The sequence below is a fragment of the Pinus tabuliformis genome, chromosome 7 (assembly GCF_031772625.1).
Source record: "Pinus tabuliformis cultivar Carrire ecotype Pingquan chromosome 7, CPIR1, whole genome shotgun sequence".
Lineage (NCBI taxonomy): Eukaryota > Viridiplantae > Streptophyta > Pinopsida > Pinales > Pinaceae > Pinus > Pinus tabuliformis.
In genome coordinates, this window is record NC_142293.1 from 1897929964 (window position 1) to 1897955723 (window position 25760).

General features: G+C 37.1%; 1 protein-coding gene and 1 pseudogene across 1 annotated transcript; both read left to right on the top strand.

Annotated features, from left to right (window-relative positions):
* The first annotated feature begins 5488 nt into the window (after positions 1-5488).
* Positions 5489-6437, top strand: LOC149256055 (cation-transporting ATPase HMA5 pseudogene; annotated as a pseudogene).
* A 13019-nt stretch (positions 6438-19456) lies between these two features.
* LOC149256056 (putative methyltransferase At1g29790) lies at positions 19457-24948 on the top strand. The gene is made up of 2 exons (XM_089457376.1): positions 19457-20583; positions 23639-24948. The coding sequence occupies exons 1-2, from the start codon at positions 20166-20168 to the stop codon at positions 24694-24696; spliced, it is 1476 nt and encodes a 491-aa protein (XP_089313502.1). The 5' UTR covers positions 19457-20165; the 3' UTR covers positions 24697-24948.
* The last annotated feature ends 812 nt before the right edge of the window (positions 24949-25760 follow it).

Here is a 25760-nt window from a genome sequence, read left to right on the forward strand (position 1 = left end):
ATTCTTGTTCTTTATGTTGATGATCTTATCCTTACCGGTAGTGATCCCAACCTTATAAACCATGTGAAGTCCAGCCTTAAAAAGAAATTTGAAATGATAGACTTAGGACACTTACATTATTTTCTCGGTCTTAAATCTTGCAATCCAAGGAAGGTATTTCCCTTTCCTAGTCCAAGTATGCATGTGATATTCTACGCCATTTTCACATGGAAGACTGTAAGCCAACCCCTTCTCCCTTCCAGTCTGGAGTCAAACTTTCAGTCACTTGTACTTCTCCTGAAGTTGATGCTACCTTATACCGTCAACTTGTAGGAAAACTTTTGTATCTAACCCATACTCGTCCTGACCTTTCCTTTTCTATTGGCCTTGTTGCTCGGTTTATGCAAAACCCACGTGAAAGTCATTGGAAAGCAGCTAAAAGAATACTTCTTTATGTTCGAGGTACAGTTCAGTTCGGGATTCATTACAGTGCCGAAGCATCACCTCTACTGGTTGGTTTCACTGATTCCGATTGGGCTGGTGACCCTGATGATTGGAAGTCTACTGCAGGTTATGTGTTCACTCTTGGTTCAGGACCTATTACATGAGCTTGCAAAAAACAAGGTGCCATTTCCCTTTCTTCAGCAGAAGCAGAGTATCGTGGTGTCGTAGAAGCTAGTAAGGAAGCCCTGTGGCTTCGTCAAATCCTGTCAGAGTTTGGCTTTTAGCAGCAGCATCCGACTACACTTTGGTGTGATAATCAAAGTGCCATTCAGCTATGCAAAGATCCAGTCCAACATCAGTGCAGAAAACACATTGAACTGCACATGCACTTCATCAGAAAGCTCATTCATGACCATGTTCTTGAAGTGCAATATTGTTCAACAGATGATCAAGTTGCAGACATCTTTACAAAGGCTCTCACAGAGGCGAAGTTCACTAAACTTCGATTTATGGTTGGAGTTCAGGAAGTTGTCACTAAGGGGGGATAGGCTCTAGTGCCTCCTTCCTTCTCCTATTGTGTCATATTTGTAAATCCTTCAATCCTATCCCAAGTTGTTCTTAAGGGGGGATGTTAGGATATTCCGACACATAGGAAATAGTTAAGTACAACTTGGTCTAGTATAGAGTTAGGTAAAGTGTGTTTCTTTACCTTGTACATTTTGTAACTTACAATCTGACGGTCACGATATGTAGTGATTCAACGGTTCATTCTCTCCTCAGTATTACTGACACTTGATTCGTGGCTTAACACCTGATTGGTCCATGATTTCTATTTAAAGCGCATGGAGGGTCATTTGTAGGGTAATCTGTCTATGAGAGAAGCATATGTAAATTTTCATTCTTTTATGAATAAATTGCCTGAAGTGGCCGCATTGGCTCAGGTCGTGGACTGTTTCCCTCTTTGAGGGTTTTAACCACATCAAAATACTGGTGTATTGATCTGTGATCTGTTTGTGAGCGGTGTCCTTTGGTGTTTTGTCTGAGGAACTTACCCTGTAAATTCCTACATTCTCCATGTGGTTGGAGCCCTCTGACGGCATGCATAATCCCTCCTGCATGTGGTTGGGGTAGAGGATAAGAGAAGGATTTCTCGATTCAAACTAGAATTTTCCTAACTTCTTCCTTATGACTTTTGGCACCTCCGCGAACCTTTGTAGTTTATGTAACATCAATCCTATACTAGATACATCAAGCATATCAATTATCCAGGGATCATATCATTTCTACACTACTCCTTCAATGTTAATCATCATTCTTTCATTGTTATGTATGCATTGAAATCCTATACTATAATAGTTGACCATATAAGTCTTGTACCATAAATAGACATGTAATCAAGAGATGGATTGACTACTATTGATCATGACATCAAACATATGCATATTAATCCATAGAATTCATGAAGGAATCAAACATCAAGATAGAGTAGACATCAGAGTAGGTTTCCATCAAGGACAACACCAGAGCCATAATGCTAACACAAAAATGAGGAAAATGGATCAAAAAGGCCGAACTGATGATGTAAAGATATACCAAAATAACAACTCAACACCACTATGATATCTTCTTTGAACATTAACATGAATATATTATCATCAATTATAGTAAAGCATAGAAATTGTATAAAGAGCATGTTGATACGTTGTTAGAACTCTTGAGAGACAACAAATTACTTTTGAAGCCCTCCAAATGTGTTTTGGGGGCTCTCAAGGATGAATATTTGGGTCACATAGTAAGTTAGGAGGCAATACAAATTGATCCCAATAAAGTGGCAACTATGTAAGATTGGCTCCTTCCCAAAAAACTAAAGTACATGATGGAATTCTTAGGATTTATAGGCTACTACAAGGAATTTATGAACAAAATGAGAAATCGCTACTCCTCTAACTCATTCCTTAAAAATAATGTATTTTCCTAGAGTGAGGAAACAACACAAGCCTTCATTACTTTAAAGGATACTATGTGCGCTACTCTAGTATTAATAGTGTTTGACTTTAATAAGACTTTATTAGAAATAGGCATGTTACAAGGGTATGATATATGAGAGTATCATAGAACAATAATCATGTTATTGTGGTAAGATAATGCAAGTGTTAGGATATTTTTAGAGTCTAAAACATGGTGAGTAAATGTTTCGAACTAAAGGCTAGCACAAGGTTTTATGTTCCACTTTCGGATAGAATACTTGTTGATCCAGGTGGATATCGGTGGCCACCCGCCAAGTCCACTTGGACCCCCACCATGGTTTCTTTCAGCTTTTCAGTTTCCTTAATTGTAGCACAATTTACTATTTTTAGCAGTTTTTCGGGTCTTGAACTTCCGGAGCCGTTTTGAGGCCCTAAACGACATTTTTTGGGAAATCTGGGGGCAACCCATTCCCAAAGTGGTATTGCTCGGATAGATCTTTCTAACGAGCTATTGTACACGTCAAACGAAGATTGTATACCAAAGTTACGACCCCGGGAAATTGAGGTACCAATTAAGGAAACTGAAAAGCTGAAAGAAACCATGGTGGGGGTCCAAGTGGACTTGGCGGGTGGCCACCAATATCCACCTGGATCACTTGTAATGATATTGCAGTAGTGAATGGAAAACAAGTGGTAAAGATACACCTCATCCTTGCTCCTCTATTTCTACTTGGACGAATACAAATCCTCTTTTGAGATCAAGAGTTGCAATGAAAAAATTTAATTTCCTTATATGTGAGGAGGCGGTGGATGGCTAATTGTACATGCAAATGGCCTCTTAAAGCACCTCTTCATCAATGGAAGAAATAGACAACAAACACACAAAGATGAGCACAAAATGAAAAATCTCCATTAAACCATAAATTTTAAAAATCTTATAGATATGTCGTTTATAGTTAAAATTACCTTTCAGTAAATACTACAAAGGATAATAATGGTTTGATGCATTGAGATTACTGATTTTCCTCTCTGTAGCAACACCATTTTTACGCCGATAGGCGTATCTTCTTGAAAATGGTTAGGGAAACCTTCGTCTACCCTACTCATCTTTGCTAGACATATGTCACGTCTCCCTTTTACTAATAATTTGACAAATGTCTCTTTAGTTACGATTGAATGCATGTCAGTGATGAGCGGAAGGGTGGGTGTCAGGTGGTGCAAGCAGGATGGTGGGTGGTGTGTTGATGCATGGCATAAATGGCGGGCATTACTCCATAACTCCAAACCAATAAGTGGTGTCAATAGTTGTTGCAACATTCTACTTTGTTTTCAATTTGTTTTCATTTTGAGCAGGTGAAGCTAATAGAAAAAAACGTTATCACTGGTTCATATTAGTAATCATGTTGTTATAATGGGTTTCTGGATGTATGTAGAGAATCCCAAGATGGTGGATCTGGTACTATTGGATACATATGATTGTTTCTCCTCTTTTCTGGAAGAAAAATCAAACAAAAGATCTAAAATGATTGTAGTCTTGTGCTCAATGCCAAATGTTTGTGATGCTCTCTAAAGCCTGCCCATTGTGCCCTAATTGCAAATATGTGCACCCCACTAATCAATTCTTATTTCCATCAAACGAAAAGAAAGGAAATGCCCCTACTAGGAAGAATCTTTATCTACTTTATAATTGCATAGAGCCCAAGAGTAATAAGCCCATAAAAGATGATGAGTAGTCCTAATGGCACTAGATTTGAGATACCCTTTTATAATTTCATGCACTTTTTGTCAATGAAGGTTTTAGTTTCTGAATAATTTTTATGAGAAAATATACACCAGCATATATGATTAGTGTTTGTAGATGGTAAATACTTCCCGCGGTATATACCCAAAATGGATTTGAGTAATCTTTTGTAACAGGTTTTTGGTCAGTACCTCATTTGCGTCTAGCATTTTGCTTATACAAAATATTACCAAGTTAAGTTCTATCTGCAGCCTCGATACACATAAGCATATGCAAAATTTATTATATTTGTTTTCAATATCTGTTTGTTTAAATTTCTTACATTGGAAACAATAGATAAGTGCATGGAGATTTTTGCGGATTTTGCAGAAAATTTTCCACATGAAGGGATATAGTTAACTAATTATGCAGCCTATATAGCTATTATTAACTCAATGTAAACAATGGGTTTATCAGTTAAACAAAATCTGACAAAATCCAAAAGAACTTTAATATTTATTTTAAATTCTGATATTTTCCTAGTTGATCGATACACCTTGTTGTGTTATCGACAATTAGTGATTATGTCAAAATTAAATTACGTGGCTCATACAATGTATCTGGTCATTTCTTAGTTAAGACAAAGCTTACCGAGCTTATCCAATGCATCTTGCAGTTTTTGTTACTTATTGTACAATGCATTTGGTAGCTTCTGAAAGCTCACTTGGATGGTGGATGTGTTTATCCGCTGATCCGACTTTCACCAAAAGGAACACTGCCTCCACAAACAAATCATTTCAGGTGAGAGTATGCTTCTTTTCCTTTGGAGATAATGAATTAAATAAATCTTCAACAAAAATAGGTAGGCTTAATTTAATGAGCTCAATTTCGTTTTAAAGAAAAGTTTGATTTTCCTAAGCTAACACATTGATTTCATGAAGTGGGTTTGATCCATATTTACTGTAATTTCTATAACTAGGTTCAATAAAAAAATTGCAGAAAGGTTGACTTCGCTATAGCGAGTTCTATCGCAAAGGAATTATGCTTTAATTGCATGGCCCTTCAATTTTATTATTTGGTGAAAGTGCTCTACTAAAAATGTGGAATTTATATAGAACAATTCAAAATATGCATATCACAGCCTTCAACAAATGTCTGAATTGAGTTGAAATCGACTGAATCAATCATGCTCCATAATGCCTTTAACTTTTTCAGTGTTCTATGTGGATCACGAAAGGAATATGAACAAGTTGGAAACCTGAAGCTGGTGTCTGAGGATGGAGTGTTTATACCTTCAATTGCAGAGGACTACTTACAGTATATGGAACAACATTCCAGAACATGAATTTTAGTGGCTTTTGATAAAAGACTAGTGGGAATGTTAGCCATTTTTGATCTACTTAAAAGGGAGGCAATTGTTGTCATAGAAGGTCTGAAGAAAATGGGTATACACCCAATCATGGTTAGAGGAGATAACTGGACAACAACTCAAGTTGTTGCGCAAGAGGTGTGAAATTTCTTTGGCTATCCTCAGCAGATTTTCTCGTGAATGTAAATACCATTTGTTAAGAAGAGTAAGAAAGTGTGGCCTTTTGTGATTAGAGCATCACTTTGATTTGAAATGTTTGTTTTGAAAGCATCATTACATAACAAAGTATTATAGCTTGGTCCACTTAGTTCATCATGTTATCCATAATTTTCGTTTTAGTTTTTGGTATATCAGCTTGTTAATTTTATTTCATTCTATAGCAAGTTTTGAATTGATGCTCACTGAAAAGTTATCCACAATCACTTGTGTTGTTCTATGTTTCCATGGTGGACTATGTTTACATTTCAATTCTTTCAGGATTGCTATCAAAACAACTTTAACATGAAACAAATTTAACATGAAACAAATTTTGACATAATGAATATGTGAGTTGAGAAATATGTCAAATATATTGATTTACTTTTTACTGATAGTTATCATTTTTTAACATTCACAGTTGGGTATTGAAGATGTCAAGGGTGAGGTCATTCATGCCGGCAACGCTAAAACAACTCATTTTCTTCGTAAGGATGGTACTAGGGCTGCAATGGTTGGAGATGGAATTAATGATTCACTTGCATTAATAGCTGCAAATGTTGACATGACAATTGGAGTTGGAACAAATATTGCAATTGAAGCAGCTAACTATGTGTTAATGAGAAATAATTTGGAAGATGTTATTACTGCGATTGATTTGTCCAAGAAAATTTTTGCTAGGATCCGATTGAATTATATTTTTGCAATGGGTTATAATATATTAGCAATACCACTAGCAGCTGGACTTTTTTCCCCTTTTTGAAGATTAGCCTACCTCCATGGGTGTCAGGGGCTGCAATGGCTTCTTCATCTGTCAATGTTGTTTTCTCTTCTTTGCTACTTCAGAGGTATAGACAACCTCGATTGACTGAGATTTTGGATATTAAAATTCAATAGGTTGCTTGAATGAGAATTTGAAGATTGTTCCATGACTTGTACAATAATCCATTTGTTTGTAACAATAAATAACATAGGTTGATTAGTGCATACCCAAATTATGGGTTGCATTTTTTAATTTGATTTTAAGAATTGAACATACATTTCCAGGTTTTAGGTTGGTTGGATTTTTTTTAGAAGGGTATTTGAAGGGGTATTTTTTTCATTAACTGTCTTATTGAGTGCCCAAGCCTTATGTAAAGTCTTAAAAAAAATGCTTGAAATTTAAAAGAAATTGTATCATGTTGGAAATCAAAATAAGACAATAATTCAGAGTCTTGACTAATGATACAAATTTGGATTATATGAAGGATATGGCTAAATTGTTTTTCCAATTTTTATGGAAATACATTACAAGATATTTTATGTTGAGCTATTGAAGATATTATAGGGCCTACCATTCCTTGAAGGTAAATAGAGGTCCTCTAATGGGATTTTATGCATCCCTTACATCACCTAGACTAACATTTTTTTAGGCTTTGTAGTAGTGTATCTCCTAACTTAACGTGAGAGGATTTACATTTCAGCATCAAGCCACACAAGTTCAAATATTTCTTTCAATAGCTATGCTTATATTATATAAATTAAGATATTTTTTTGTCCAAAGTTGCCCAAACTCGTTGTAACATGGATGAGATAATGGATTCGTGATGGTCCACATGCTCAGATTTGGTTTAGACTGAGTGTAGATAATTTTCCTGGTGTCCTTTCTCAAAAACTAGGGAGGGATTTGGTCTCGTTCCATCGCCATTGACTACTCATTGCAATCACCAATTTCTTCTTTTCTACTTGCACTAATATCCATTTCAATTTGCAAGCATTGTTCAATGAAAATAATCTAGCCTCCATCTTGTGCAAATTTTATGGTTTGATGTGTTTGATATACATGTTTCAAGTCCACAAACTATTTCTCATGCTTAGAGACATGACACATCAAAAAATTAGCAAGCTTCTCAGATCATAATGTTTAGATTACTAGTGAAATTATTTTGTGTGTTACTTCAAATTCTTTGATTTATTGTCATATCAAAATACAAACATATGACCTATGTTATGACTCCAATTCATGGTGATGATGGGATAATCACACACATTATAGGAATTTAGTTGTTCAATGAAGCAAATGTTGACTTGAGTCCTATGCCATTACCCTTTTACAAGGAGGCATCTACTAGATGTGCAGATCAGTCATTGTTTGATCCTTTCCTATATAGGCCAGATGCAATTGGACAAGGACATTTACGTCTTGAAATCTGTGGGATTTTCTAGCTGAGCAATGAGGTTCTAACACAAAAAAATATTGCTTATGATTGACACCTAGAGATGTTGCATCTGTTGGATCAGTTTGCAAGCATCTTTATTAGTTACAAAAAATGAGGGTTCATATTCCTTTAAATGACTTAATCAAATTCAAATATCTCATGTTGCATAAAGATACATAATTAACTCATCTAACCAATAACAAGATATATAGTAAATTTGATTGCAAAAACATATTTTTATCAAATAAGGATTGATTCCAAAGACATCTACAAATCACTCTTCACTGCTTCACAAGGACAATATGATTGGTTGGTCATGCCTTTCAACTTCTGCAATCCACTAACTTATTTTTAAAGATGGATGGATTACATTTTCAATCCATATTACAATTTTATTATGGTATATATTGATGTAATTTTGATTTAATGAGTATCAATCCATAAACATCATTTCAAAAAAAAATTAAGGTTGATTCTGAAGAAGCGGTGTGCGATTTTAGCCCGCACTGGTATTCCCCCCTGTCCGGTAGGGCCAGCTATGGGTGTTGCTTGTTTGCGGCACCATCAGCAACGTCTTTGGACCCGGTGAGATAGTGGGATGAAGGTCGTCCACGTCCTATCCTTACCCCATACCCGAATTTTCACGCTCATCCTGCACCCGCATAACTTTATTCACGCTTCACTAAAAAAAACATTGCATCATTCTCCAAAAAAAAGAGGCTACTAATGGAATACAAGTTGAATTTATAGGATTCAGTATTAAAAAATGGCAAAGTCAATACTCAACAACATATTATAAAAACCATTTTAAAGTTTCCAAATAGATCGAATCACCGAAAAGAATGCAATCCTAGTCAAAACGGGAGAGGGAAACATTGAGTGCACCAACTGGACAACACAAGAGATGGAAATGAAGACTGACACAGGTGGTGTAAGGACCTGTGGTCATGCGATGTGAAGAGGTGAGCTACGACTAAAGCATACGAGCAAGCGTGTGACAAATGCGCGTGGGAGTCTTGGCTAAGGCGAGTTTATATTGTGGGGACAAGCTGGTATCACCCACGGGCCGACCTCATAGGCTTGAAGAGTCGGGCGAAGGATGGGTTGGCGGTCCCATGTGATGGGCGGGCCGACCAAACGAAGGCGAACAAGTTGCAAGTATGAGGGCGTCGGTTGAACGAGTTGGATGAGTTAGTTGGGTGGCACGACTCGCCCAACCGCCCATATATATGGAGGGCGTAAGGTGGAGCATGGAGCATCATTGGATCAAATCGAACTTGATCATTTGAACATCATCGAAGAGAATTGTGAAGGGTGGAGAAGAAGCCGCAGCAAGGCGCAGGTGATGCACCCGCTTATCGGGCAGCTCTACACGAGGTTGGCACGAAGTCTTGGTGACGAGTCGAGGCACGGGTCGTGGGTCGCACGAAGGCGCCTGCCCACCGTTCGGAGGTAAATGCGAGTGGAGGGTGTGTGTAGGTGCCCTCCCGTCGGTCGTAAGTGCAGGTGGAGGGTGCACGAAGGCGCCTACCCATCAGGTAACACGAGTTCGGTTGAGGAGTTTTGGTTGGCGGTTCGTGTGAGGGCGCGCCCGCCCAACTCGGGCAAGGAGACTTGTGTGGTGAAACGATGAACGCAGTTGGCTGCACGAAGGTGTTGCTGAGTGGAAATTTGGTTAAGTATGAAACTTGGGGTTTCCCAAGTATACTTGTAAAATTGTAAAACTTGTATAATATATTGAATTTGGACAGACTCATTGTATAGGGAGTTGCCCCTCCCTTTATACTGTTGCAATTGTGTCGTTTATTTATAATTGTTGTGGATAGTGAATGTGTATGGGTGTTCATTAGTATAAAGGATAATATTAATACTTGGTGAAGAAAAATAAAACTAAGTATCGAATGTTAAGGCATAGTCCATGAACATAAGTATTGGTGAAAAGAAAGTGTTCGGTGGTGTCGCACCTCGCTATAAGTGGTTGAAAGACTACCGCAGGTGTAGGGGTGTGACAGTTGGTATCAAAGCTAATCAGGAAGTTGATTGGGTTGATGGTGAAGAGCTGATACACACCTTGACAGTTGGTATCATAGCTAATCAAGAAGCTAATTGGGTTGATGCTGAAAAGTTGATACACAACTTGACAGTTGGTATCAGAGCAGCTGATCCAGGTATAAGGTGTTGAAGTTGTTGATCAAAGCAGGGTTTCTCGTGACGAAGTGACATTGGAAACAGGTACTTGCAGGTGAAGGAAGTTGGTTTCACACAAGTGAAACAAGAACTTGTTCGTTTTGCAGGGAAAATGGTCAAGCTGGTGGATGGTCTATACTAGATCACAAAGAGGGAAAGAGGAAGTAGAGATGGCAGGTGAAACTCATGTTGTATCGGGTGAATCTAGCCATAATGCGACCGAGGCCTTTATTGAAAGGATACTAGAGAGAATGGAGGAATTGGAATCTTACTGGACTACAAAGATGACTCTGGTCACGAAGGAACTAGAGGCTAATGTGCAGATGAGGGAAGAGCTCGATGAACTCCGGACTCGGCATGAGTACACTGATCTTAAGTGTACGCAACTTGAAAATGAAGTCAAGGAGATTGGAGAAGCGAGGGATCAAGGTCTGGCAGAGATCTTGAACCTGCAAAAATCTCTTGATGAAGCAAATGATGAGATCGCGGTGTTGAAGAAGGCCGTGAGGCATAACTCAAGTGGAGGAGTGTCTCATGTGAAAGTCAAGGAACCGGAATCTTATGATGGTACAAGAAGCGCGAAGACTCTTGGTAAATTTCTCTAGGATATGGAGCAATACTTGGAACGCTTGGGTCTATCCGATGATGAGACAAAGGTGAAAGTGGCTGCTCAATTCTTGACGAAGGATGCTAAGATGTGGTGGAGAAGGAGAATGGATCAGATTGCTAATGGTAGTGCTGATGACATTACTTCTTGGGATGATATGAAGAAAGCTTTGCAGGCTCATTTCAGTCCTCAGGATGAAACATGGGAAGCAAGGATGAAGATTAAATTTATTAAGCAGATAGGGAACCTACAGACATATCAGCGGGAGTTTGCAAGTGCGGTTCTGGAACTTCCTGACATGGCGAAGAGGGACAAGGTGTTCAACTTCATTATTGGATTGAAACCTTGGGCACACAATGAAGTGAAGAGACAGAAGATAAAGACACTTGAAGAATATTTCGCTGTTGTGGATCGATTGGTGGAGCATTATGACGAAGCTTTTGATGAGAAGAAGAAGAAGTTCGATATGCCGAAAGAGAAGAAGAAAGATGATGCTTCGAAATCGGATGAGAAGACAAAGATGAAGAAACCATTGAAGTGTTGGATTTGTGCTAAACCACATACGGTGAAGAATTTCCCTTCTAGACCGAAAGTGGCCGCTATTGCACAATCTAATACGAAGAAAGAAGAACCTTTTGTGGGGATGATGCAGATTCTTGAAGTTGTTGCTGTTGCTGCTACGGAAGTGGTCTCTCGAAGAGATCCTGAAAGAAACAGCTTGGAGTATGTTCAGATGAAGATTGGGGGTATGGAGGTACTCACTATGGTAAATAGTGGAGCTACTCATAACTTCATGAGTGAAGATGTTGCGAGAAGGATTGGGCTGAAATTTGTACCAGTGAAGGCAAAAATGAAGACGGTGAATTCTCCTCCTAATTCTTTACTTGGTGTAGCTGAAAGGGTGGACACGACACTAGGTGAGTGGACCGGGAAAGTCGACTTCACTATAGTGCGGATTGATGACTATGAGGTTGTGCTAGGGATGGAATTCTTGAAACAATATGATGCTATGATTGTTCCACATTTGAAGAAGCTATACATTTACGATGGAAGGGAAGATGTACCCATTGGTGTGACAAGGCCTGATTGTAAACTGGAAGTGATGCAAATGGAGGATGAGAAGTGATTGGATGATGTATGTAAGCGGTTGTCTACTGTTGAGGCAAAGATTACCGAGCAGTCATTGGTTATCAGGACACTATCTGATAGTATCTTGGATTTGTCAAGAAGGCTAGAGGAGGTCGAGGATGATGATGACGAGGATGTTTATGTGAGACCGAATGTCCATGAGGAGGATCGGGTGGCATATCTGCAGAGGATGGAGATAGAGGATCCTGACAAATGGATTGAGCTTATTAGTGAGGGTGAGCCTTCAGGCTCTACTCCCTCTACATCTTCTTAGATGACAGAGAAGATGGGGCTCATTGTTAGCTGCTCATGGCAGTGAGTCCTTAAAACAGGTTGAGCAGGTATGACAGATGGTGCAGGAATGGTTTGGCATTAGCATCATGACATGTTGCAGATGGGATGGAGTTTCCATGGACCTGAGCATGGGAGAGATTCTTGGTGAGTCCAGGATGTGGCAGAGTCTGAGAAAGACTGGTGTAGGCATAAGGATGTGCATTCTTATGGTTTGAGCGTGACAGTTGGACTGATCACCCGACTAGTTTGAATCATGAGGTCCGGAAGTGTGCAGAGAGATGTTGGCATTATGTTGGAGTATCTGACGACAGTTCACAGGATGGGACGACACATGATGGAGACAGTTGTTTTACATATGTTGCAGGGATGTTTGCAGTGTATGGACTGGTTGATATCATGGACCGAGGATGAGACAGTTGAGATGATGATCTTGGTGGCAGGATGGTTACCAGGATGACTTATTGTTGAGGACGACAATGACTTCAGGTGGAGGAGGATGTAAGGACCTACGGTCATGCGATGCGAAGAGGCGAGCTACGGCTAAGGCATACGAGTGAGCGTGTGACAAATGCGCGTGGGAGTCTTGGCTAAGGCGAGTTTATACCGTGGGGACGAGTTGGTATCACCCACAGGCCGACCTCATAGACTTGAAGAATCGAGCGAAGGATGGGTTGGCGGTCCCGTGTGATGGGCGGGCCGACCAAACGAAGGCGAACGAGTTGCAAGTATGAGGGCGTCGGCTGAACGAGTTGGACGAGTCGGCCGGGTGGCACGACTCGCCCAACCGCCCATATATATGGAGGGCGTAAGTTAGAGCAAAGGCATCAAATCGAACTTGATCATTCGAACATCATCGAAGAGAAGTGCGAAGGGTGGAGAAGAAGCCGCAGCAAGGCGTAGGTGATGCGCCCGCTCATCGGGCAGCTCTACACGAGGTTGGCACGAAGTCTTGGTGACGGGTCGAGGCACGGGTCGTGGGTCGCACGAAGGTGCCTGCCCGCCGTTCGGAGGTAAACGCGGGTGGAGGGTGTGTGTAGGCGCCCGCCTGCCGGTTGAAGTCTCGGGTGAAGGTGCGTGAGAGCGCCCGCCCGCCGGTTGATAACTCGGGTGGAGGGTGCGTGTAGGCGCTCGCCCGTCGGTCGTAAGTGCGGGTGGAGGGTGCACAAAGGCGCCCGCCTGTCGGGTAACACGAGCTCGGTTGAGGAGTTTTGGTTGGCGGTCCGTGTGAGGGCACGCTTGCCCAACTCGGACAAGGAGACTTGTGTGGTGAAACAGTGAACGCGGTTGGCTGCACGAAGGTGTTGCCGAGTGGAAATTTGGTTAAGTATGAAACTTGGGGTTTCCCAAGTATATTTGTAAAATTGTAAAATTTGTATAATATATTGAATTCGGGCAGACTCATTGTTCAGGGAGTTGCCCCTCCCTTTATACTGTTGCAATTGTGTCGTTTATTTATAATTGTTGTGGATAATGAATGTGTATGGGTGTTCATTAGTATAAAGGATAATAATAATACTTGGTGAAGAAAAATAAAACTAAGTATCGAATGTTAAGGCGTAGTCCATGAACATAAGTATTGGTGAAAAGAAAGTGTTCGATGGTGCACACCTCGCTATAAGCGGTTGAAAGACTACCGCAGATGTAGGGGCGTGATAGGTGGAATGTGAGCGATTGAATGCGTTGATATGTATGTGCAACTTTGGCTAGAGTACAAACTTAATAATTTCCCTAGATATTTTTAAAAAATACCTTTTTTTATCAAAACCTTTTTTATATTCATTATAGCCTTTATTACAACTTTTTCTATTAAAATTGTATTAAAGTGGTACGTTTTTTTATTATGAAAACTAAAATATAGTTCTTTTCTTCAATTTAACAGCCCTGTAGAATCTTACGAATGTTTCTTTGCACTTTTTGAAACAATTATTAGTCCTATACTAGTCCATTACTTTACATCCCATCGTAGCTATTCCTATGAAAAATTTCCTCCACCACATCTTGTTATCCATTTCACCAAAACAAATATATTTTCTAATCCTTTCCTAAAGGAACACATTCACTATAAATTACAACAATCTCACTAATTAATGGGTTGCACTACTCGTCCCAGTAGGGAATTCATGATTTATGATTCACCAAAGAGGTGGTATATATTCGCAAAAATGAATCCTTTAGTTAATGTAGCATTGTTGCAAGTTTTTTAACTTGGGTCATTTAAACACATATCGACAACATTAAATATGTTTAAATCCACATAATACATATCATGTTTTTAGGATGTTTCTTTATTCCGAGAGAAATTCGATATATATTATTTGTATATTAGATCACATTTTTTAAATATGGTATTGACCTTTTGGGTGAGAGAATAAATTAAATCTAAAGACTATATCTAGTCTCATGTATGAAACCAAGGCTAGATATTATCGGAAAGAAAATAACTTTATTGGAGGTCACTGATGATGACAAGGAACCATGACTTTCTAGTGGACACTTATATTTACAATTTTTAATATTGAAATAAAACCTACAAAAGGCATTGTTTTTCTTGTCCCAACTCTTTACACTAAAACCATATTTTGATCATAGAGTTATGATTAACCAAAAACTAATTTTCTATTAAATACAATGAAATAGTAAATGCCTAAAGCTTAGAGGTCTTCGGCAAAGATGTAGGTTTATCCTTTTACAAATCATAACAACTCATTTTAGATGGCTTATTTTTTTCTTAAACTAAAATGATGATTCACCCATAAAACCTATACTTACTTCTTATTAACAATTAAATTACGAGTATCAGGGAGGTTGGAGCAGGAGGGGTAATCATCAACCTCAAAGAAAAAATAGAAGTAAAGTATGCATGGGGTCTTGGAATCACAACCAATAATCAGGCGGAATCCCTTTCACTATAGGAATAATTGAAAATAAGTTTGGATAATGGTATCAAATCGTTGTATATAGTTGGCAATTCCATGATGATCATCCAAAAATGTATTAAGCTTCTCGAGAATGTCACTCTCCTAGAAGATGAAACCTCCTCAATCATGGTAAGGATTATATATTTGTTGATTTTTTTTGAAAAAAATCAATTGTTCCACTTATTGCACGCCAATAACCATCTTGCGGATGCCCAGGCCAACGCAGGGGTGTTATTAGAACATGGCCGAATTTTCATAAACCATCACAATTCTTCATGTCACATTCCATGAATGAATGCATCAGGACGGAGCTGTATTGTGGTGGTACGGGTTGTCATAGCAGTAATATGGCAGTTAAGAAGGCCAACCCCTCGAGGTGCCTTTGCAAGAGGGTAGTTAAGAAGGCCAGCTCTCTGAGGTACCTTCACAATGTCTTGGTTGCAGGGTTAGCAGGTGGTGAGTTAAAGCACAAGTGTGGTGCCGCCGGAAGGCAAATCATGTACGCAGACATGTGGGTGTTGAGGCAATGGTTACTCGCCGAAATTTGTAATATAACTACTTCCTCTGGGGATGAAGGAACCATCGTATTACGATTCTGGTTTCTGGCGGTGGAAAATATGGAAGGAATAGGCATTGATAAGACCCTACATTGTCACGCATTAATGAAGGAAAAGATTGGGAGGAATGTTGGGATTGATCAGGTTGTTATATATATATATATATATATATATATATATATATATCTATATATATATATATATATATATATATATATATATATATATATATATCAGCTAGCTTTGGTCAGTAAATCAAAAGATTTTCACTATTCAGAGGCATATAGCTGCGAATATGTCCTCTGCGCGAAATGGCAATGGGGGAGGTTCAGGGCCTGGCATCTCAGGGACTGGCCATGGTGCGGGGTATGGAAGTGTCGAGAATTTGGTGGAGAGCTATTGTAAACAAGTAGTTAAGGATATTGTCAAGGAATTGAATGAAAACATGGTTGTTATTTACACCCAATTATCTAGTTTGGGCAAAGACCTAGAATTAATGCAAAAGACCATGGAAGGTGCGCGCATAGATGTTTTGAGTGTTCAGTAAAGGTTGACAACATTGAAATTAAGGTGGATACAACGACGATGGGGATCTTCAAGGAAGTTTTCAGGGTTGGGGACTCAACAACCATTACTGCTAATAATGTCGAGGTCACTGTTGTCGTGCCAGTTCTAGAAGAAGAGAATGATGCGAAGGAACTGAACAGTTCTGTGGATGACCCTGCGGGTGAAGAAGCTGAACCTGGTAGCAATTGATTGAATCCGCCTTAATTTACATATATGCAATATCAATGTATAGAATACAGTGGTGTTTTTTTTGGAGAATACATAGTTATAGTTTTGCCATACGAATATGTAAATAATAGTGGTAACAAGAAGGTCCCTATCCAATGTAATTTGATGGAAGTTGTTGAAAGAACAACTCTGATTTTTGTAAGGGACCTGGCCCATTTCCAGTTAATATAATGAAAATGCTACCCGTTTCTTAAAAAGAAAAAAAATTAGTATTTAAGTGTGACTTTTAGGAAAGTTTTCCAGGTTTATTTTTTTATCTAATTGTCTAGAATCCCACGTGGATGCTTTGAAATCACAAGTTTGATGGGTGGACTTTTCACAATCCAGTTTACACAAACACAAATGAAGATTTGGCCACAATTTTTTTCGCCTAATTCCACCCATAAATTCACAAACTAAGCCATTAAATTATAACAAAATATATATATATATATATATATATATATATATATATACACCTTAAACCACAATCAAATCCAACCTCATAAAAATTCAATGAAAAACCAATATTCACATCCACCTACATAGAAAAGTGTTTGAATCATGTTTTTAATAGTGAAAATAAATTCAACGCCATCAAAAACTTTTAATGCACCCAAAATCTTAAAATTTAACCCCTGTAATTTATAAAAATACAAAACAAATTTTATCAAAATTTTACATGAATTTTACATACTAATCAGACTACCACCAATAAAAACACCCACCCCAAATATTTGAGGTAGTCCACAACAAAGTAGTTGGGCACGTTATGCACATTTTTCCAGGTTGCCAACTAATATCAAAATACACATCTTCCGAAGTGATTGTTTGCAATTAATAATCAAATTTAAAATAAAGGATGACCCAACTCCAAGGGAAAATATAAGAATTTAATATCAAAATGCACATCTTCCGAAGTGATTGTTTGCAATTAATAATCAAATTTAAAATAAAGGATGACCCAACTACTAGCGAAAATATAAGAATTTAAGCAGCCATGGCTCTGACATCTGTAATTTGTGTGGACCAAACCAATTCCTTCAGCTTCAAGGACATCTGTAATTTATGTGAAGCCAGCCAATTCCGTCGGCTTCAAGGACTTCCATGGTTGATCTACCGTCTCAGGTGCTTGGACTTACTGCGAAGCGAGTACCACGCATTATACTCCGCGTCCTCATGCAAGATGCTGCACTTGACTGGACAGACTCTTATATTTAAAGTGCAGAAACCCTACTGGACTGGAAGCAGTTATATGGAGTTACGCGTTTGAAATGCAAATACACAGAATTCAAAACGATATGTGCCCCCTCCGATAAAGCAGCCGTGAAGAGTGACTCAACTTTGAGTGAGAAACAGGCTTCCACGACTTGTCCAAGGCTAGACCATGGCGTACCTTTTTTTAGCAGTAGTCACTTAATTTTTAGCTAGCTGGGAACATATTAAGAGAATTAGTTAAGGGCTAGGAAAATTTAAATTAATATATGATTTTTTTTTTTTTAAATTGAGCGGGGAGATTTATTTTACAGTTTATTATTATCATGCATAATAAGGATGTTTGTTATCAAAATTGAAATTTTGTTCATATTTGCTAAAACAAAAATAAAAATAAATAAATAACTATACAAAATATTTAAATAACATTGGCTCATAAAAAATATTGCATTTTGAAGAACTTGGATCTCTAGACAATGTCTCTTGCACATGTGTAGAGTAAATTTGATATTACTTTTTAATTATTATTATCATTATCCAATTATTGCACTTTGAAGAAATTGGATCCCTAGACAATGTCTCGTATTAAGTGCATTTGATATCACTTTTTAATTATTATTATTATTATCCAATTATTGCACTTTGAAGAAATTGGATCCCAAGACAATGCCTCTTGCATATGTATTAAGTGCATTTGATATCACATTTTAATTATTATTATTTTATCCCATTATTGCACTTTGAAGAAATTGGATTCCCAGACATTGCCTCTTACACATGTATATGTATTAAGTGCATTTGATATCACTTTTTAATTATTATTATTATTATCCAATTTTAAGGCCACGACCAAGCCAGACACCAAATTGGTGTATGAGACCCCCTTGTTTATGCCTCTTGCACATATATTAAGTTTAATTATTATTATTATTATCCAATTTTAAGGTTGGTGTATGAGACTCCCTTGTTTTAATTATTATTATTATTAACCTTGTTTATGCCTCTTGCACATATATTAAGTTTAATTATTATTATTATTATCCAATTTTAAGGTTAGTGTATGAGACTCCCTTGTTTTAATTATTATTATGAATAATTTTTAAGGTTACTGCCAAGCCAGACACCAAATTAGTTTGGTGTATGAGACCCCTTGTTTGTGGGACAAGGGACCCACTTCTGTTAAGTCTACAAATGATACATACTCTACCCCCTCTGGTTAACATGTGACCTCTTAAAAGGAAACACACACTCTTAACCATTAGGCCCACTCAAATTGTATCTCTAAATATATAGAAGCATATGGAAAAGGTATGTCCAAGTAACATTTGTTATATATTTTTTTAGTGATAGTGAATTTACTCTATTTTTATTTGTTTTTTGATATTTCTCTATTTTAAAATTAAATATAGATTTTTTGGAGTTTTAAATTTTAGTTATATAATTTATATAAATCAAGTGCTTTAGAAATTTTTTCAAAAGTCTGAAATACATTAATAACACATTTTAACTAACTAAAATCCCAAAACTAACCACACCAAATTCAACCAATAAAACAAAACTAAAATTCAAGAGCTAACCAATAAGTATATCAACCAATCACCAAATTCTAACGAATAAAACAAAAAATCCAAATTTACTTGAATTTTTTTTACGATGAAAAAAAGATATATATTAAAAAACAAATGATTATGAATAATTATGCATTAATATAAGAAGTCACTCCTTTCTAGGTACCGAGATTAAAAAAGAATGGTTTATTAAATTATATCTTAAAAGAAAATTAAATGATGCGAATATAGTCTCAGGTGGAACCCAATAAGGATATTGGAATTTCAAGTGGTTGAGAGAGGTGTTACCACGGTAACCGCAGCCCAAACCACTGAGTAAATGGAGAATTTGGTCCACTGATGTGGAGAGCCTCGAAGTATTCAAGTATAACATGGGTAGCTTCTGGTGTGGAGAGCAGCTTTATTTTCAGAGTTTATGCTCCCTAAGAAAAATCGAGATAGAAATTGGTCTGAACACGAGCTTGTAGATAGACCTGTGGATATGATTGGAGGTCATAAATACAGTAGGTATATAATGGTCTGGGGATATATAGATTCACAAATGTGGTGTCAGTAGATTTTGAAGCTCTGCACATTGAGATTTAAGGACCTGCTATGTTATAGATTCACAAATGTGGTGTCAGTAGATTTTGAAGCTCTGCACATTGAGATTTAAGGACCTGCTATGTTATAGATTCACAAATCTGGTGTCAGTAGATTTTGAAGCTCTGCACATTGAGATTTAAGGACCTGCTATGTTATAGATTCACAAATCTGGTGTCAGTAGATTTTGAAGCTCTGCACATTGAGATTTAAGGACCTGCTATGTTATAGATTCACAAATGTGGTTTCAGTAGATTTTGAAGCTCTGCACATTGGGATTTAAGGACCTGCTATGTTATAGATTCACAAATATGGTGTCAGTAGATTTTGAAACTCTGCACATTGAGGTTTAAGGACCTGCTATGTTATAGATTCACAATGTGGTGTCAGTAGATTTTGAAGGTCTGTACATTGAGATTTGAGGACCTGGTGAGATCATTTGTCAGGATCTGTGGGAGCTGAAATGAGTAAACAATCGCCTCGTAGGCACAGGAATAGTAGCAGATGTGCTCTCAGCTTTCGCCTTTTACTAGTTGGAGTGATAGCCTTGTTCGCTGTAAGTGGCCTCTCTCGTTTCTGGTCATCAGGGTTTGTATTGTACAAGGACGAAGTATGGAGGAGTCCATTGTTGTCTGGCCAAGCAATTATTCTTTCCAGGAGGATCGCTGAATTGCAGGCCAAGCTAGGCCGATCGATGCAAGAAATGCAGGACGAATTAGGTAGCAAGGAGCCCATTTCGGATTGCACGATGAGGCTGAAGGCAGAGAGAAGGAATCAGAGTAATTTGTTGGTGGAGATCGTGGCTTCTTTGGATGATATGCTGGAAATGTTATACTCTGTTCACAATTCGACACAGATCAGAGAGTTTGTAAGAAATGCAGGTTGGTAAAGAGAACTTGAATTGCAGATTTGAAAAAATACATAGAACAAAAGTTGTAAATAGGAAGAAATTCAAATTCCCTCATCCCTCTACCAATATAGGCTAGATTAGATTTTAGATTAACTCGATCTCTTCAGAATAGAGCCCTGTAAAATAGAATAGTTGCGCACAATTTTCCTGCAGCTCAACTGTCATTCAGCTCCGAGAGCTGTCTTAGAGGTGGTATATATCATGAATATTTCATAAGAAATAACCCACAATCATAACAGTTTCAGAGAATGCTTATGACATTAACTTAGCACGCAAATCTTCTATCATTTCCAAAGCTAGCATGTACTATAAGTTCCTTGTACTCTTCTTTCATTTTTTTTTCTTTTCTTCTGCGCCTTTGATATTCAATTTTCTATTATGCTTCTGCATGCTAGCTATTAAACTCAACCGTTACCATAACAATTGCTCTCATTTTTACTGAAGTACAGTCACAATTTCTCTCAATTGAGTTCATTTTTTTCCAATTGAGTATTTTTTCCAACTTCTTTCCATGTGGAAAGTAGGCATCCCTGCCATATAAACTTCTCCAAGTGTTTTATCCAAAGTAGGCATCCGTGTCATAGAAACTCTCCTAAGTGTTTCAGCCAAGGCATCCTTGCCATATAAACTCCTTTTAAGTATTTCAACCAACTCATAATCATAATTTATCTCATTTTCAACTCATGTTTCAGTTAAACATAAGTTATTTTTGGGTAGTTTGGATAAAAGAATGATCTACATTAGTTCTGATTTTGATATAATTTATCTCATTTTCAACTCATGTTTCCGTTAAAAAAACATGTATTTTTGCCTCAGTTTATATGTTTGGATAAAAGAACAATCTACCAAAGTCTATCATTAGTTCTGATCTTGACATAATTTATTTTTCATTTTCAACTCATGTTTCAGTTAAAGATCATTTATTTTGGGGTCAATTTATATGTTTGGATAAAAGAATATCTACCAACATGCATCATTAGTTCTGATCTTGATATTTGAATATGAAATTTAATAGAAACTAAGCTGTCTATAAGTCATCTAATCTATACCTTATAGATGCTACAATTTATATGCTATATATATTATTAAATTTCTCATTTATCTAATATTTAGGTTATAATAAAGTTAAATTTTTTTTTTTTATTTCTCTGGATTACCAAGTATATACCCAATGTAAAGTATTTTTCTTTTAATTTTAAACTATTTCTGTTTCTATTTTATTTTTTATTTTTTTCTTTCTTTCTCATAAAACTAATATTTATTTTTATTTATTTAATCTTTTTTTCACAAGTGTAAGTCATAAAACTTTATAATACTCTTCTAAAGTGATTATTAAATTGGATTAAATTTATTTCACAATTTAAAAATTTTATACTATATGGCACTAATTATTAAAAGTTTGTTTATGAAACTATAAATTGATAGTTAGTAGGTGTATTGTTTAGGCACTCCTTATAATAAGTTATAGACACAAATTCCCATAAATATTAGCTTAAATAAAAACATTTCATCTTTACTATGTTTTTTTTCCTATTTATATTTACATTCTTTTATTTTTAAAATTAATATAGATTATAAAATTTTAATATTTTTTTCTTTTTATATTTTAATATTTTTAATGAAAATATTTCAGATGTAATAGATTAAGTTTAATCTAAGAGGAGAAAGTGTTCTTTTGCCCACTAAAATTTTATTTACAACATTATTACTGAAAAAAAGTCAAACAACTCCATTTATTATATGAATTATTTAACTTTTTTAAATTTATAAAGTCAAACAACTCTATTTATTATATGAATATTTAAATCTTTTTCATTTTATATTTTATTATATGAATAATTTTTTTTTAATTTATATTTATTAGAATGACAAATTTTAATTGTTAGATACATATAAATCATTTGTTTCAAAAGATTTTGAAAACTTTAAATTCATTTATACATTTAAAAATGTAATTTTATTAAAAATATTTTCACTAACAATTATATAATCAAATTTAAATAACAAACAACCAAAAATATAAAATATCTATAATTTTGAATCATACCTACCCATACCTAAATCCCTATAAATAATATTAATTACACATCCCCATTACCCCATTTTCTATATCACTACTATGTAAAACATTCCACATTCTATTCTTTAATATTTCCAAAAACTTGTCAGAGATTTTTTTCATTATTTTATTTTATACCAATTAATAACTAACTTAATAAAATTTCTCACCTACATGTTTTAAACTCACCCTCGTATTTTTAAAATTTACCTGTTACCATGTCTATTTTTAAAATTTACCCAAGTTACTATGTCTACACATCCTCCATTTTCTTTTAATATTCTCTTTTTTAACTGCTATATAAATATGTATTCCATACTCCATTTTCTTTTAATATTCTCACTTTTTTATATTATATAAATATTTACTTTATTATTAAAAACTCTGGATTTCCTTTAAATTCCAAAATTCTGAATCTGGTTTTCCAAAAAAAAGTTAAAAAAAAAAAATCAAAAATTTCTGTTAGATTTGTGAAAATGAATTAATCTAAAACTCTGAAAACTCCAAAATCCTGAATCTCATTTCCAAAAATTTCTAGCATATTTTATTGGAGTTGTTTTTAGTTTGATTTTTTGCAGTTTCTGGGCAGAAAATTTTGTGGTGAGATATTGATTTGTGTTATTTAAACTAGTTTTTTTTTACTGTATATATGAATTCAGCATCTTGAAAAACCTCAGGGCATTAAAAACCCCCGGACATTTCTATTGAGCAGAGTTACCCATCAAACTTGTGATTTCAATAAATTCCTGTCAAATTTTAGAAAAATTAGAATGAAAAAATCCATTTGAAAAACTTCCAGTAAAATGGCAGTATAAAAGCCTAACCTGCTTAAACTACTCGAATTTTAATGACAGAGTATACTTTCCATTTTAATGACAGAGTATACTTTCCATTTTGCGATCGTGTACTTACTGCTTTATCTTTTGCATCCCTAACATTTGTTCTGGGTTTGCTATTTTTCCCACAGATGAATCCAAGCCGAGCGAGAATGAGGATGAAGGCGATACCAGCGAAGAAGTGGACGAAGAAAAAGCACTATTCGGCACCCACATCTTCCAAACCAAGGAGGTCAAAAAATACACAAACCCAAAACAGAACAGGCACGGCAGACGAAACTTCATGGGCGCCATGGCAGTCTACCCCACGATAGGCATGGGCTGCATTGCCACCAGCATGGAGCTGGACCAATACATGCTCTACAACGCCTCGGGCCCCTGCCCGGACGACTGGCCCGCGGCCCAGCAGCTCATGATCCACGGCTGCGACCCGCTACCCCGCAGGAGATGTTTCTCCGCAGCGCCCGGGCACTACACCCGCCCGCTGCCCTTACCGTCCTCGCTCTGGTCTCTCCCGGCCGACGGGAACATTAGGTGGAACCACTACAGGTGCAAGGGTTTCGCCTGCCTCGTTTCCAAGAACGCCACAAAGGGTTTCTTCAAGTGCGCCGACTGCTTCGATCTCGCGGGCCACGAGTCCAGGCGCTGGACAGGCAACGGAGATAATGACACTAGTACGGCGGAGTTCAGCGTGGACAAGGTTTTAGGTCTCAAGGCGCCCGGTGAGATCCGAATAGGTCTGGATTTTAGCCCAGGAACTGGAACCTTCGCTGCTCTGTTGCAGGCCCGGAATGTTACCATTGTCACCTCTACGCTTAACCTTGGAGCGCCCTTTAATGAAATGATTGCGCTTCGCGGGCTTGTTCCTCTGCATGTTTCTGTGAACCAGCGATTGCCCTTTTTCGACAATACGCTTGATATTGTGCACAGTACTCTGTTCTTGGACGGGTGGATCGAGATGGAATTGATGGAGTTTGTGGTTTTCGATTGGGATCGAATCCTAAGGCCCGGAGGGATTCTGTGGATTGACAGGTTTTTCTGCTCCAATGAAGATATTGAGGGATACCTGGGAGTGTTCAGAAAGCTGGGATATAAGAAGCATCTATGGATTGTGAAGCCCAAACTTGATAAAAGAGGGGGAGAGGTCTTTTTCTCGGCTGTGCTCGAGAAGCAGGGCCAACGGGGATAATTAGGAGCAGGATAAAGGGTCAACTATTTACTTTACGAGTTGCCTTTATGAATCAATTTTTTCTGCGATTCACAGAAATGGTTGATTCTAATTTCACAGAGATTCAGCGGTTTCTAAAATTCGTATGCATGGATGAATTAATCTATGAATCGAATATGTGCACAATTTCATAACAAAAAACAGAAATGGAAAAAGGGCAAAAATGTTTCTCTTGTGGTTGTATGTGCCCTTATTTCTTTTTTTCTTTCTTTTTCCAGAACAAAAAAAACTCTGGTTTATATTATGTACCAATGCATATATTCAATAAGTACATTTAGTTTTCATATTTCATATATTTTATTGGTAGACGAAGAAAAATGATCTATATACATTTTTCCATATTAAAGAAGAGTGCTATTTAGGTTGTCAAACTGGCATAATTGAGATAGTGACATTTTATCTAAACACTGTGTAAAAATGAGAAAATACATAACCATATATATTTAGCATATATGGAATATGGAAAGGCAAAAATCGGGAACTATGGGAAGAGAAAAGAGCCATCCGCTGGTATTGTCTCTCCCTCCAAATATGTATAATGTATGATACCATAATAATCAACAATCCCAAGCTTTGATAGCGAGTTTGCAACCTGATTCTTCTCGCGGAATATGTGCCAGAAGGTGATCGTTGTGAAGGTACCTCGGAGAAATTTGATCTGGGTGATCCAAGCAGAAAGATGTGGGAGGGTGAAATCCAGGTTTGACGATAGACCATTGATGAGGACTTGTGAGTCCCCATATACAAATAAAGTATCAATACACAATTGCCTGGAGATCCACAAGAGGCCCCAGAGAGCCAATGTTTCTGCCCTCATGTTGGTACCCAGTCCACCATTCCAATGAAACTTGTAATGGCATACTTGGTCCACCCGAAGCCAAACACCGCAGCCACATTTGGAATTCTGGGCGGCACCATCAAAGAAACCCGCCGGAAAATGTATTGCATTTGGAGCAAATCTATGAGATCGATCCTTTATTGTGCGAATGGGAACTCTGACATCATGCAAACTAAGAAGGACTTTG